The sequence below is a fragment of the Lissotriton vulgaris genome, chromosome 1_1 (assembly GCF_964263255.1).
Source record: "Lissotriton vulgaris chromosome 1_1, aLisVul1.2, whole genome shotgun sequence".
In the NCBI taxonomy this organism is placed as follows: Eukaryota; Metazoa; Chordata; class Amphibia; order Caudata; family Salamandridae; genus Lissotriton; species Lissotriton vulgaris.
In genome coordinates this window covers 536,803,914-536,817,204 of record NC_141685.1, presented here as the reverse complement: position 1 = coordinate 536,817,204, position 13,291 = coordinate 536,803,914, and the positions used below count along the sequence as shown (strand labels likewise).

General features: G+C 47.3%; 1 protein-coding gene across 4 annotated transcripts in view; it reads right to left on the bottom strand.

Annotated features, from left to right (window-relative positions):
- The window catches only part of BCAR3 (BCAR3 adaptor protein, NSP family member), a 226,884-nt gene that overhangs the window by 77,939 nt on the left and 135,654 nt on the right, over nt 1-13,291 (bottom strand). The window contains exon 1 of one of the 4 annotated variants that reach the window (XM_086953909.1): nt 3,533-3,662. The exons of 2 other annotated variants lie outside the window; for them this stretch is intronic. In XM_086953909.1, coding sequence (XP_086810035.1) covers nt 3,533-3,649 — 117 coding nt within the window. In that variant the 5' untranslated portion in view covers nt 3,650-3,662. Of the gene's footprint in view, nt 1-1,360; nt 1,548-3,532; nt 3,663-13,291 lie in introns of those variants that run through there. One more of the 4 variants, XM_086953910.1, reaches the window with a different exon arrangement.

Sequence of the window (13,291 nt, the reverse complement as noted above, 5' to 3'; positions counted from 1 at the left end):
ACCAATGACGGGGAGAACCGAGAGTAATAAAGCGGGGGTTTAGTCCTAAGAGAATTGCAGAATGTAAATCGGCATGAGAAATTATGTGCTTTCCCACAGTCCATGCTGGGAGCGCTGCACTACACAGCTTCCTCTCTTGCCTTTTAAAGTAACCGTTTACTTACGTTTATACACAAACTGCAACACCACAAATTCAAATCTGAATCCAGTGATTGAGCTTTTTATTCTCCTAATTTGACGACACCCGTACCATTAAGGTGGATACAGAATACAAATTATGTAGTCATTGAATAGTTTTTTTTGGCACATACATCAACTGTATGGTTTCACTTTCTGCATATAGCTTACTCTAAGTTACTCTTGTTCGCCTTCACCTCGATTTATTGCATTTCTGAACACTGCCCACTCCTCATTTCATATATCACAAGCTCTCCTTCTGTGAAATCGTCTCCATGCATCCTAACAATACCTCCTCTAGCCTATCTAGCCATCGCACCAACAATTTCCATGAACTGATAGTGGCCCACTAGTGGTCACGCCTAAAACCTAAACACTTCATCTTGCACAAACAAACTACAGCAAATGCATGGAATGGATTAATTGAGAGCCCAAGCGTAAACTCATTTAACAATGACCACAAGATTAACCTAAAACCTTGGGTTCTGGAGTAGCGTGCTACTCGTCGGAAAGCACTTCAAAGACTCATCAGGGACAGTAAGCGCTAAATGCAATTACAATACCAAAGAACAAAAACACATGTAGTCAGAATCATTTCTTTAGAAGCTGACAAATGTGAAGATACACAATTTCTGCATGTGGCAAAAATACAACTGTATATCCTGTTTTATGTCACAACTCCTTTCAGAATACATGGGGTGTGTTTTTGGCTTCTAACACTTCCTCAAGAGTCCATAAAATGAAAGTCATAGTGAATGTCACCACACGTGAGAAACAGCATCAGGGGAAACTTTTAAGTGAGCACGAGCATTCCTTTAGTGTTTACAAATAGCCTTTCTTTGCTTTTTAACAGTTTCTGTTGGATTGAATTGTGGTCGCTGTGTTTCCAGCATACAAATATTAAAATAAAAAGGCTGCCTTCCCTGTAATTTCCCGGGTTAGAATACGCTATCTGCCTCGAGCTTTAAAATATATTGACATGATAAGTGTACATGCTACTAAAATGCCTTGCTAGAAGATACAAGATGCAATGTACATAGTTATATAGAACACAGAAAATATGTACTGTCATGTTCTTTCGAATAAAGTTATTTAATAAAAAAAAAAGATGACATAAAGTTAGTGACATTATCACATAATGAATACGGTATACAACTGCTGGCTATATAAAAGTGGTGCTCACCTTGAGTCCAAAGACTGATTTTCGCTGATAGAAACAGCAGAGCGCCGCTGCCAGCGCTTGGAAGACACTGCAGTTCTTAGGCATTTTCGACCTTGGTGTCTCAGTGACTCCCAGACCTGGCTCTGCACACTTCCACCACCAGGCACCACGTGCTCCAAGTCACCGGCTTTCACCCTCAGCTCCCATGCACCACTAGGACCCTGTGATTTAAGTGACTGGCTTCCGCACTCTGCTCACAAGCATTAGCCTGGAGCCCTGTGGTCCAAGTGACTGGATCCACCCTCTGGTCACAATAATCCGCTCTGACTCTTGTGCTCCAAGTGATTGGATTCCACCCTCTGCTCACAAGAATCTGCTCAGAAGCATCTACCCTGGCCCAGTGCCCCAAGTGACTGGCTTCCACCCTCTGAGCCCAAGCATCTGCTTGGGATACAGGGGTCCAAGTGACTGGCTTCCACCCCCTACTCACAAGAATTTGTCCTAGATCCAGTGCTTCAAGTGACTGGCTTCCACCCCCTGCTCACAAGCATCCGCCCTGGACCCAGTGCTTCCAGTGACTGGCTTCCACCCTCTGCTCACCAAAATCTGCTCAGAAGCATCCACCCTGGTCCCAGTGCCCCAAGTCACTGGCTTCCATCCTCTCTGCTCACATGCATCCGCCTGGGAACCTATCATCAATGTGACTGTCTTTAGCCCTCTTTTTACAGGCACTGATCCAAGACCCAGTGCTCCCAGTGACCGGCTTCCCCCCTCTGCTCACAAGCATCTGCTTGGAATCTCGAGCTCCCATTGACTGGCTCCCACCCCCTGCTCACAAGCATCCGCTCTGGACCCAGTGCTTCGAGTGACTGGCTTCCCCCCCTCTGCTCACAAGCATCCGCTCTGGACCTAGTGCTTCAAGTGACTGGCTTCCACCCTCCGCTCACAAGAATCTACCTGGGACCCAGGGCCCAACAGGAAAGGCTTCCGCCCTCTGCTCACAAGAATCTGCTCAGAAGCATCCACCCTGGCCCAGTGCCCCAAGTGACTGGCTTCCACCCTCTGAGCCCAAGCATCTGCTTGGGATACAGGGGTCCAAGTGACTGGCTTCCACCCCCTACTCACAAGAATTTGACCTAGATCCAGTGCTTCGAGTGACTGGCTTCCACCCCCTGCTCACAAGCATCCGCCCTGGACCCAGTGCATCAAGTGACTGGCTTCCACCCTCTGCTCACCAGAATCTGCTCAGAAGCATCCACCCTGGTCCCAGTGCCCCAAGTCACTGGCTTCCATCCTCTCTGCTCACATGCATCCACCTGGGAACCTACCCTCAATGTGACTGTCTTTAGCCCTCTTTTTACAGGCACTGATCCAAGACCCAGTGCTCCCAGTGACCGGCTTCCCCCCTCTGCTCACAAGCATCTGCTTGGAATCTCGAGCTCCCATTGACTGGCTTCCACCCCCTGCTCACAAGCATCCGCCCTGGACCCAGTGCTTCGAGTGACTGGCTCCCACCCCCTGCTCACAAGCATTCGCTCTGGACCCAGTGCTTCAAATGACTGGCTTCCACCCTCTGCTCACAAGAATCTATCTGGGACCCAGGGCCCAATAGGAAAGGCTTCCACCCTTTGCTCACAAGAATCTGCTCAGAAGCATCTACCCTGGCCCAGTGCCCCAAGTGACTGACTTTCACCCTCTGAGCCAAGCATCTGCTTGGGATACAGGGGTCCAAGTGACTGGCTTCCACCCCCTGCTCACAGGAATCCGCCCTGGACCCAGTGCTTCAAGTAAGTGGCTTCCACCCCTGCTCACAAGTATCTGCTTGGAATCTCGGGCTCCCAGTGACCGGCTCCCCCCTCTGCTCACAAGCATCCGCCCTGGACCTACTGCTCCCGTGACCGGCTTCCCCCTCTGCTCCCAAGTATCTGCTTGGAATCTCGGGCTTCAAGTGACCGGCTTCCCCCCTCTGCTCAGAAGCATCCGCCTGGGACCGCCTGCTCGGCTGGAGCATCCTTCTCAGTGACTGCTGGCACGCTGGCTGGGAGCCTGCCCCGCTCAGAGTGCAGCCGTCCTCCTGCGATCCCACGCTCCCAGCAGTGAAACCCTAGCCCCGGGCCCCGCCGCTCGGATTCCCCAAGGCTTTAAGCTTCCATGTCCACAAAGCATTACCAGCGCTCGCCCCTCCCCACCTACCTGCAGGACGAGGTTCCGGCAGCTCCCCCATCCCTTCCTAGCAGCAGCTCGGCGGACCCCAGCCGTGTGGAACCAGCAGGGGCCCTGGAAGCAGGTCACTGCGCCAGGGCTGTCCATGGCGGAGTGAGAGCCCCGGTGCCCACGGGTGTGTGTCTGTCCCTCACAGCTAGACAGGCGGGTGGGAGGCCCCTGGAGGCGTAGGTAGCCCAGGGAAAGGCAGGCCTGTTTGTCTTTAATTAGCCAGCCCATGACAGCAGGTCACGGAAGAAAGGGGGGGAAGTCACTGGGACCAGGACATAAAGGCTTCCAATGTGGGGTGACTAGAATGTGGGCAAGGGGCGGCTGGCGGGGCCTGGCAGTGTTTGCCTAGCTGGCAGCCAGCAAATACACGGCAGGAATCGGAACACACATAGAACGCTATGCACTGCCCTCAGAGGGTGTGAGATTTCCCTCTCTAACAAAGAACTTACTAGAAGGTTTCCTGCCCTCACACAATGGGGGCTGACAGGGTGGCTCAAAAGGGAAGGGGGCTAAACACGTCCGTCTTATCCTACGAGTTTCAAACAAGGGTGTAGTCAAGTGTTTGTGGCGATCGATCCCATTTCAGTCAATACAGCTGAACACTTTATGGGGGGGTGGAAAGTTGTCAGGGCGGGTGATCCCCGCTGAAGGCTATAGGAAGCATTTGGCATGTTGGGAGGGTGAAGATGTTTCTAAGGCAGGTCACACACTCTACATAAGGGTGAGTACACTGCCCTGAAGGACATGTGCTGGCTTTATGTATGACAAAATGCCACGTCATTTTTAGGTTTTGCCTGCACAAGGCTTGCGCTGTACTTGTGAAATCTCTTGTATCTAAAATAAAAACAATCTTAAAAGGAGCTTAGAGCCCGCTCCTTCTGTACCTTTACTTGCCATAGGCTAGCTGTCACGAGGCTCACACATCACTTTGCTTACCATTGACTGGCTCCCACATGGCTCTCACGCCACCGTTCTTTCCTTGCTTCCTACTGGTCAGTGCTTTACCCCATCTTCCTCCCTGCGGTCCTTTGTTTCGATACCCTCTTCTCCCTGCTGTCTGTACATCAACACCCCTTACCCGCCCTCCTTCCTGCTTTCTGTTGCTTCGATATCCCTCCCTCCTTCCTGCTGTCTGTTGCTTCGATACCCACCCTGCCCTCCTCCCTACTGTCAATTGCTTTGATACCCCTCCCCACCCTCCTCCCTGTTGACTGTTGTTTCATTCTCCCACCTGTTGCTCGATGTCTTAACCCCGCCTACCCGCTCCTCCCGCTGTTCATCCTTCGCTTCCCAACCTCCTCTTTTCCACCTGACAAATGCAATTGAGTGATGTTTTATAGAAAATAAATCCACAAAAGATACAGTTAGAGTACTCAAGCTAAACCGTAAATAGCATTCTCTTAGGTCATGATAAACAAGCATTGGCAAAGCCAATATGTTTTGCCTATGTGAAATGTATTGGCTTTGATGATCTATTTATCGTATCCAGAATATCAACTACAATTATTTTGTCACAGTAATTATATATCAGGGAAGTGTAGATTTACTATTCTTAACTCCTCTACTTCTTATCTTGATGGTCTACGCATCTTATCCAGAATATCAGCGACAGACATATCATCATGGCAAGAATAGACTGGGAAGTGTTTATGTACTGTTCTTAACTCCACATCTGCTTATCTTTATGATCTATTTATCGTATCCAGAATATCAGCTACAGACATATCATCATGGTAAGAATAGACTGGGAAGTGTTGATGTACTGTTCTTAACTCCACATCTGCTTATCTTGATGATCTATTTATCGTATCCAGAATATCAGCTACAGACATATCATCATGGTAAGAATAGACTGGGAAGTGTTGATTTACTGTTCTTAACTCCACATCTACTTACCTTGATGGTCTATATATCAACTACAAACATATTGTCAAGATAAGTATACAGAGGGAAGTGCAGATTTATATTAAAAATATCACTGCTGGTCGATAACATCTATCTGTATATTAGGCCCCAGTCCTCTTGAAACCGTGGACCATCACCTGCTGTAAGCACCGACTAATCAGCATATCTGGCTCAAAAACCAAACCAGTCCAGACAGGGACAATGTTGACATCATCAGGCTCTGTATGAAGAAATGCCAAAAAGGGGAAAACCAGATGCCAAGCCTGATCCTTGCAGGCACACCAAATCAAGAACATTCCCAACACAGCTATCTATGCCGTTCGGAGAGGAACCGAAGACACGCCTCTTCAAGGACGGCCACACTGAAATCAGCCTCACTGAGAACGCCTCTGCCCGCCTCATCCTGGACATCCCCCGACGCAACCACATCTCCGGCCACCTGAAGGACCTGCACTGGCTCCCCGTCAACAAGAGGATCACGTTCCTGCTCCTCACCCACGCACACAAGTCTCTCCACGACCTGGGCCCCAAGTACCTCAATGACCGCCTGACCTTCCACACACCCACCCGCCAGCTACGGTCCTCGAAGCCGTACCACGCATCCGAAGAGCCACCGCCGGAGGCAGATCCTTCTCCTACCTGGCGGCCAAGACATGGAACTCCCTCCCCATCCACCTTTGGCTGACCCAGGACCACCTCTCCTTCAGGAAGCAACTGAAGACCTGGCTGTCCGAGCAGTAGCGAACCCCTTCCCCAAGTGCCTTGAGACCCTCCTGGGTGAGTAGCGCGCTATACAAGTGTCATGATTGATTTATTGATTGATTGAGTTAGGGCCCTTTGTTTCTCCCATCTATCAACACAACCAGCCCTTCTTGTTCCACATTATTTGTATAAAATGCACTCCTTCTCCCTGGACTCAGTCCTCATGCCCCACTGACGAGCACATTGGTTTACTGCATCTCAGCTCAGTTAGGACTATGCGAATAGTAGTTAGACTAACCCAGGCCAGTGGGTATTGCTCCTGGGCAAGCATAAGTTATGATCAGGGCCCCTGGAACTTTGCCATTCGGTGGCAGTGGCATTTTACGTTTAATTGTTGCCACGTTTGCCACATAATCCATCATCTGCTGCATAATCTGCAGGTTTTAACCAACAAAAATTAGCTTTTTGCTCAAACACATGTGAAGTTACTAGGACATGGCGTCATGTGTAGCTGCACAGTGGAAGGCCCTTCGCAAAGGTCGACTGATCTTCTTTCAGTTGCTTATTGCTGTATTTGGTTTTTAAACTCGTACTATTTTGGTGAACTCTTTGCTCAGTGTTGCCATATGTAATAATTATGAAATAATTAAGTAATTCAATCACAAAATGGGCAGTGTTGCGCCGCAAAATGTGCCTTTCCATGCTGAAAAATTTAGTCAACCCTGCCACATAATTTGTTACTCCCTTGTCACATAATTCCAGTGGCCCTCATTATGGTAGATCAACTCCCCAGCACCATTTCAAAGATGAGATGTTGTCTTTGCCCACTTTCATCTTTTTCTTCCCCGTAAAGGCAAACTATTACCCTACTCTACTATATCCTCCTGCCCTCTGGAACCCCATAAACCTTTTATGTACTTAGATTTGCATCACTTTTACCTCGACTGGGGGGGGGGGGAGGAGGAGCCAGGCTTTCATTAATTCTATGGCGTGCATCAAAACAATAATTAAGCAGCGAGTTCTAATAATGATTTGTCTTAAAAAGACACTGGTCATTTGCCCCGTCATATCAAAGCAAAGTGGCACAGCTTATTGTAATTATTATTACTTCTGAGCAGTCCAAGTCAATAGTCCTAAAACAATTGTGACTGCAGTACCCTTAAAGGCTGCCAGCTTTTCTGGCTCCATCCCAAGTTACTGCAGGTCTAAAGATAAAAGGATTTTGTTTTTCATTTGCCATTAGCGCAGCCAAGGGTACAGCGGCAACCTTCATAGGACCAGGGATGGCACATTCATAAGGCAAAGTAAAACAGCAGCCTTATTTCGGAATCTAGTGATGGTACTATATTACTATGAAAGGCTTGTAATGTTTTTTTCCTGTGTATGGAGAGTACTCCACAGGTAAATTGCTATTTTGCCTGGCGTGCTGAAACAGACATGTGCATTTTCTGCAAAACGGAACGTGACTTTGTTTCTAAAGTAATTTACATTTTTGTAAAAAATCATTTTAAGTGAAAAACACTTAGATAACCTGTCCTGGCAAAGGTGCCAGACTCTGTTGGTCGATGGGGGTTCACTGAAAGTAGTACTGCTTTTGACATAGGGACAGCCCAGACCGTGAGTATGCTAACTGCTGGTGGCCTCAAATTATTGTAACGGGCGCAGGCCTCCTTACCTGAATTCAAATGGAGAAACTGCCACTTTTTCTCCTTGGTGCAATCTATGTAATATATCATGTCTCAGCTCATGATTTCCCCTGATTGCGTTAACCATTGCTTCCTGTGTTCTGTGTGGCTGGGGAGATGTTGTCTGGAAACAATACACAGTGCCAGCTGGGGCTCACTGCCACAGACCTGGGGCACACATAAGATTTGTCCTCTCAAGCTGGGGTTTAAACTCAAAACCTATAAAAACGAGTGTGCACATGACAACATGTTATGTTAACTTCTGGCAATGAGCAGACTCCAGTTGAGAGGTCAGCTTATGAGCCATATCTATAATGCAAGCAGGCGTAACTTTCAGCTCTAGGTTTATTCCCCTACTGGTGACTGTCATTAGGGGATTATTGAGGTGGGGAGGAGATGGTATTTCATGCCATTTTAAATGTACATGCTCAATATAATCTGTGGCTATTTATATGTTAATAATTCCATTTTTATGATGGCGTAAAGATTATGAACAGAGACCAAATTAGGTAAACCGAATCAAAGCAAAAAATATGATATTTCAGAAAAGGCATAAATGTAAGGGCAGTAAAACTTGAAACCTCGGGCACTGCAGTTCAGTCCTCAGCTGAGGACCAAAGCCCCAGTCAAACTTTAGAAGCAGGCCCAGACAACAAAGAGCTAACTATCACAAATCACTGACACATTTACAAATCTTGTTCTTGACAGAGGTTGAAGTGCATGAAAAAGTGTGGGATTTAACAGGTGTGTAATCGGCGTGGGGTCAGCGAGTTTGGGGCAAGGCAACAAAAATTATGGGAACTGTTAGGAAAAATATTGTGAACGTCGTACTCAATAGATCCCGCCACTTCAACCCCTGGTGCCCGATCACAGACTCCCTTCATGAATTTAAAGTCACCCCCAGTTAAGCTGAGGGTCATGTTGTACTTGTTGAATCCAATGCATAAGTAAAGCATGGCATGATATTTAGCCCTTCATTTTTACAAGTAATGTTGTTTCGGCAAATTTATTTGTAAAACCACTGCCTTATTTTGATCACGTCTATCCTCTCAGACTGTATCATTTACCCAAAACATCCTGACTGAACTTAACCTCCCAAATAAATCAGCAACCACAATATCTCACATCTCTTATTATTATTATTTTGAGTTTTATATAGCGCTAGCTAGACCCAAAGGTATCAGAGCGTTTTAAATGTTATGTGATAACGTTCACAAGGGGTACATAAGGGGATTCATAAGAGTCATAGCTGAACAATACAGCATGAAGTGGTTATAAAGTCAAACAAGTATAACATGAGGATGCATTGAGGAATGGCATCTGGGACAGAATTGGAGACTGAAAGAGAAATGTGTCCGTCTTGAAGGACCTAGGCAGAGAGGGAAACGTAGAACAGCTTGTGCCCGTGTTTAAGAGCAGAAATGTAAGTTCCCATGGACATCACCTGTTAAAAAACAGCAAGAATGCAACAGACAGACATCTTCTTAGTATGACTAATCCTGTGAAACTCAATCTATTGATCACTTGGCCATGGCTTTTCATATGCATGCGGACTACACACCAATAGGTACCTGTATAGAAGTTTATTTATTTTATTTTATGCGTTTTTATATAGCGTGGACTTTACCCAAAGGTGTCAGAGTGCTTCACAATAGGAACAGTAATGATACATGAGGTGAAAATTACAAGTGAGCATGTTTCAAAAGCAAACGTTATGTTACATGAGGCAATAGTGACAATTGTGCATGTATAAAGAGCAGACAAAATACAAGAGGTAGCAAACGATACGTTACAAGAGAAAAAGTGACATGTGTGCATATTACAAAAGCGTACAAAGTAAAAGTAGAGGTATAATACTGCAATAAATGGCAGACACTCAAAACACAAGAACAAACGTTACGTTGCATGAGGCATTGGTGGCAATTGTGCTTGTATCAAAAGCAAACAAAATACAAGAGGTAGCAAACGATACATTACAAGAGGAAAAGTGACGTGTGCATGTTACAAAAGAGTACAAAATACAAGTCGAAGTATAATAGTTCGCTACCTCAATTATTTCTGGCTGCTCGCTAATGTCATTTCTCATTTCTGCTTCATGCAGCTTTTGGTTGCACCGGTACCTTGTATCAGTATATCAGTATATTTTGTACATTTTGTGTAACCTGCACAAACCTCACTCTTCTTACTAGTAATGTACAGTTCGCTACCTCAATTATTTCTGGCTGCTCGCTAATGTCATTTCTGCTTCATGCAGCTTTTGGTTGCACCGGTACCTTGTATCAGTATATCATTCTTTGATTTGTTTATTGTACACTTTGTAAGCTGCACCTATTTCACTTTTATGCCTGGAATGCAACGACTGATACCTCACATATACCATCATGCAGCTTCTTGGTTGCACTGGTATCCTGTTCTCAGCACATCATTAGTACCATTCTTGTAGTTGTCTATTGTACATTTTTGTAAGCTGCACCTATCACACCTTTATCCTGGAATTTCTCACTTTTTTCCCGGAATGCACCGATTGATACCTCCTATATTTACGTAGATTTTTGTACATTGTGTTAACTGTATCGTGTGCTACCTCATATACACTTACACCTTGCACTTTGTAATTCACCGTATATACCATATGCTACTATTGTGTATCAAGTGCACTTGCACCTATTGACACTATGGTTTTAGGGCATGTGAGTCCCCATCCGAAATGGCCAGCTGGACTAGGAGTCTGCAAGACTTGTAGGGCGCCAGGCCAGTAGATATTTGTTGGTGTTGGAAATCGCTATGCATATAGTATATTCTCCGCACCCTGCCCTGAGCACCTCTACTGATACTCTTAAGATGTTGAGGCTGGTTTGCACACCTAGGATTTGCTAGTCCCAAACGGCACATTAGCTCTGATATCCTCACCTTAACGTCCGGACTATGTGCCCCCTTTATGCCCTTCTATTTCTCTTCTCCACCGCTTTCCCAGTAACACCTTCCTCTTATCCCCCCCACACTCCTTCGCCACTTTTCACCATCATGGCCACCCCCCGAGTTAAGGCTGGAACTAATTGCTACAAAATCATTTATCCTCCTAGCCTGTCTAAAGCCGCAACTAAACGATGGAAACATAACACTATTGAACGTTTCCCAGATTCCCTTTTTGTGGATCAATTTTACAATAGTCGTTTTGGGAGGCTAAAAAATGATTTCATTTACTTCACTCATGACATCCCCTCCTGGTCCAACAGTTTTTACTATTCCCTCAACGTCACCTCCTCCTCCTCTATCCCCCATGGGAAAAAACTAAAAATTTCCCCCTCTGCTTGCTTCAAAGGTAACCTCACTATCTCACTCTACAACAATGGTACTGTCCTGATCCAAGGCACAGACAACTGCCTCTCGCTCTTTGACTGCCTCTTCCCCTCCTTACTCCCCTCCTCTGCAACCGGATTCCGCCATCACTCTCCTTCCAGCTCCACCCATTACTCCCTTTCTCCTCCGCAGACCCCACCTCACTCCAATTGGCGGCTCCCTCGAGGAGCACAGGTCGGCCCCCTTCCCTCCCCCCCCCTTGTGACCTCCCCTCCTATTCCTCCCCCCTCACAGTATATCCCTTCACACATCATCTCAACCTTACCACAAGCCAATACGCTCCTCGTCCCATCTGCACCATCCTGTTTCTCCAATCTCTTCTCCTCCCCCATCTTCCTTCCCATTACCCCCCTTTTTAGCCCACCTCTCCTCCGTCCCTCTCCCCAAGTGTACTTTCCTTATGCTCCCCTCACCCCTTCCATCCCTCCCCCTTACCCCCTCCTCCCCTCGTTATTCACCCCGTCCTCTCCTCAATCCCACCGCATCTCTCTCCTCCCCCCTACTCCGCCAGGAATGTTGCACTACTCCCCTTCCCCGCCCGGTAACCCCCTCCACTTCCCTCCCTCGGGCCCAGCAGAACCACTTCCTCTCTTCAACTCCACTTTCTCCCAACACCCCTCACCTTTCCTGATGCCCGTTCCCTCGCAGCCACCTCTACTAGCTGACAGGTCCTCCACAACCACCTCACCTCTTTTCCTCCCAAACCTCCTACATTCTCATGACGCCACACAGGCCTCCCCTCTCATTCTACCCAACTGCCGAGTTCCACACACCTCTCCCCCTAAATTTGTCCTTAATTCCTCTCCCTCTTGCAACACCAACATTGACAACTCTCCCTTAACCTCCGTTTCACTAACTCCCGCTCTCACCCACTACCCTTCCCCACTTATGAACCCCACACCCAAAATTACCTCCTTTCCTGCCACCTCTCCCTGCCTGCCACCACCCACTCCACCCCCCCTTGTTTCAATAGAGCCACCCAACCTTCCCCAACCCAACCTTCCGTGCTCTGCCCCATTCTCACTGGAAAACACACTAGGCTCTCTTATCACCTCCATCTCCCAGCTTACAGCTGCCATTTCACTTTTATGCTCTAAGATTGTCACCCCTTCTTGCACCGCTACTCCTTCCCAACTTCCCACGAGATGCACCTCGCCCCCTCACCCCAGTACAGCCAAGCTTAACCTATCATCGGGAAACTCTGTTAACTCACTCAAGCCCTTGAGCGCCACCCCTCCTCAACTGACATACCCTAGCAACCCCACTATCTACGCCATTCCGATCATCACCTCTGTCAGAACAAAGCATCCACCTAAACCCCCCCGAGCACCCCCTCATAAGTACAATATCCCGATCACCCTTCAGAGCCCTAGTGCCCCCGTCACCAAAACAGTCTTGACAGAGCTGCGCTGCATGCTTCACAACTGCAGATCTGCAGTAAAACACAAACTTGAAATCTCCGATACCATCACCCTTCATAATATTGACATGCTCTTCCTCACAGAGACCTGGTTCAAAGATACATCTCACTCTATATTTGATCTCCTATTACCCACAGGCTACTCTTTACTTAGGAATGACAGAACTGGCAACACGGGGGGAGGTGTTGCAGTCATCTTTAGAAACACCCTCCAACTCAAGGCCTCTCCTAACAGCTCATCCAAAACCTTTGAATGCCTTTCTCTTGAGCTTCAATTGCAACACCGTTCACCCCTCAGATTCCATGTCATTTACCGCCCGCCTCGTAGTGGCCCTTCGTTTATGGATGAACTCACCGACTTTATCAGCGACCAATACTCGCGAAGTGACAATCAGACCTTCGTGGGTGACTTCAATCTCCACTGGGGAGTACCGCAAGACTCCTCTGCGAACTCACTGGCCACTTTCCTATCTACTAACGATCTTATCCAACACTGCACGGAATCAACCCATTCTAAGGGCGCAATCCTGGACCTTGTTATATCTAAAGCAGGCATGCTTTCTACCACTACCCCAATTCATGTAGATTGGTCTGACCACCTCCTCATCCCATTCTCTCTTCAACTTTCACACTCTATAACTCTTGGCCAACCCAAGAGGGCCATCT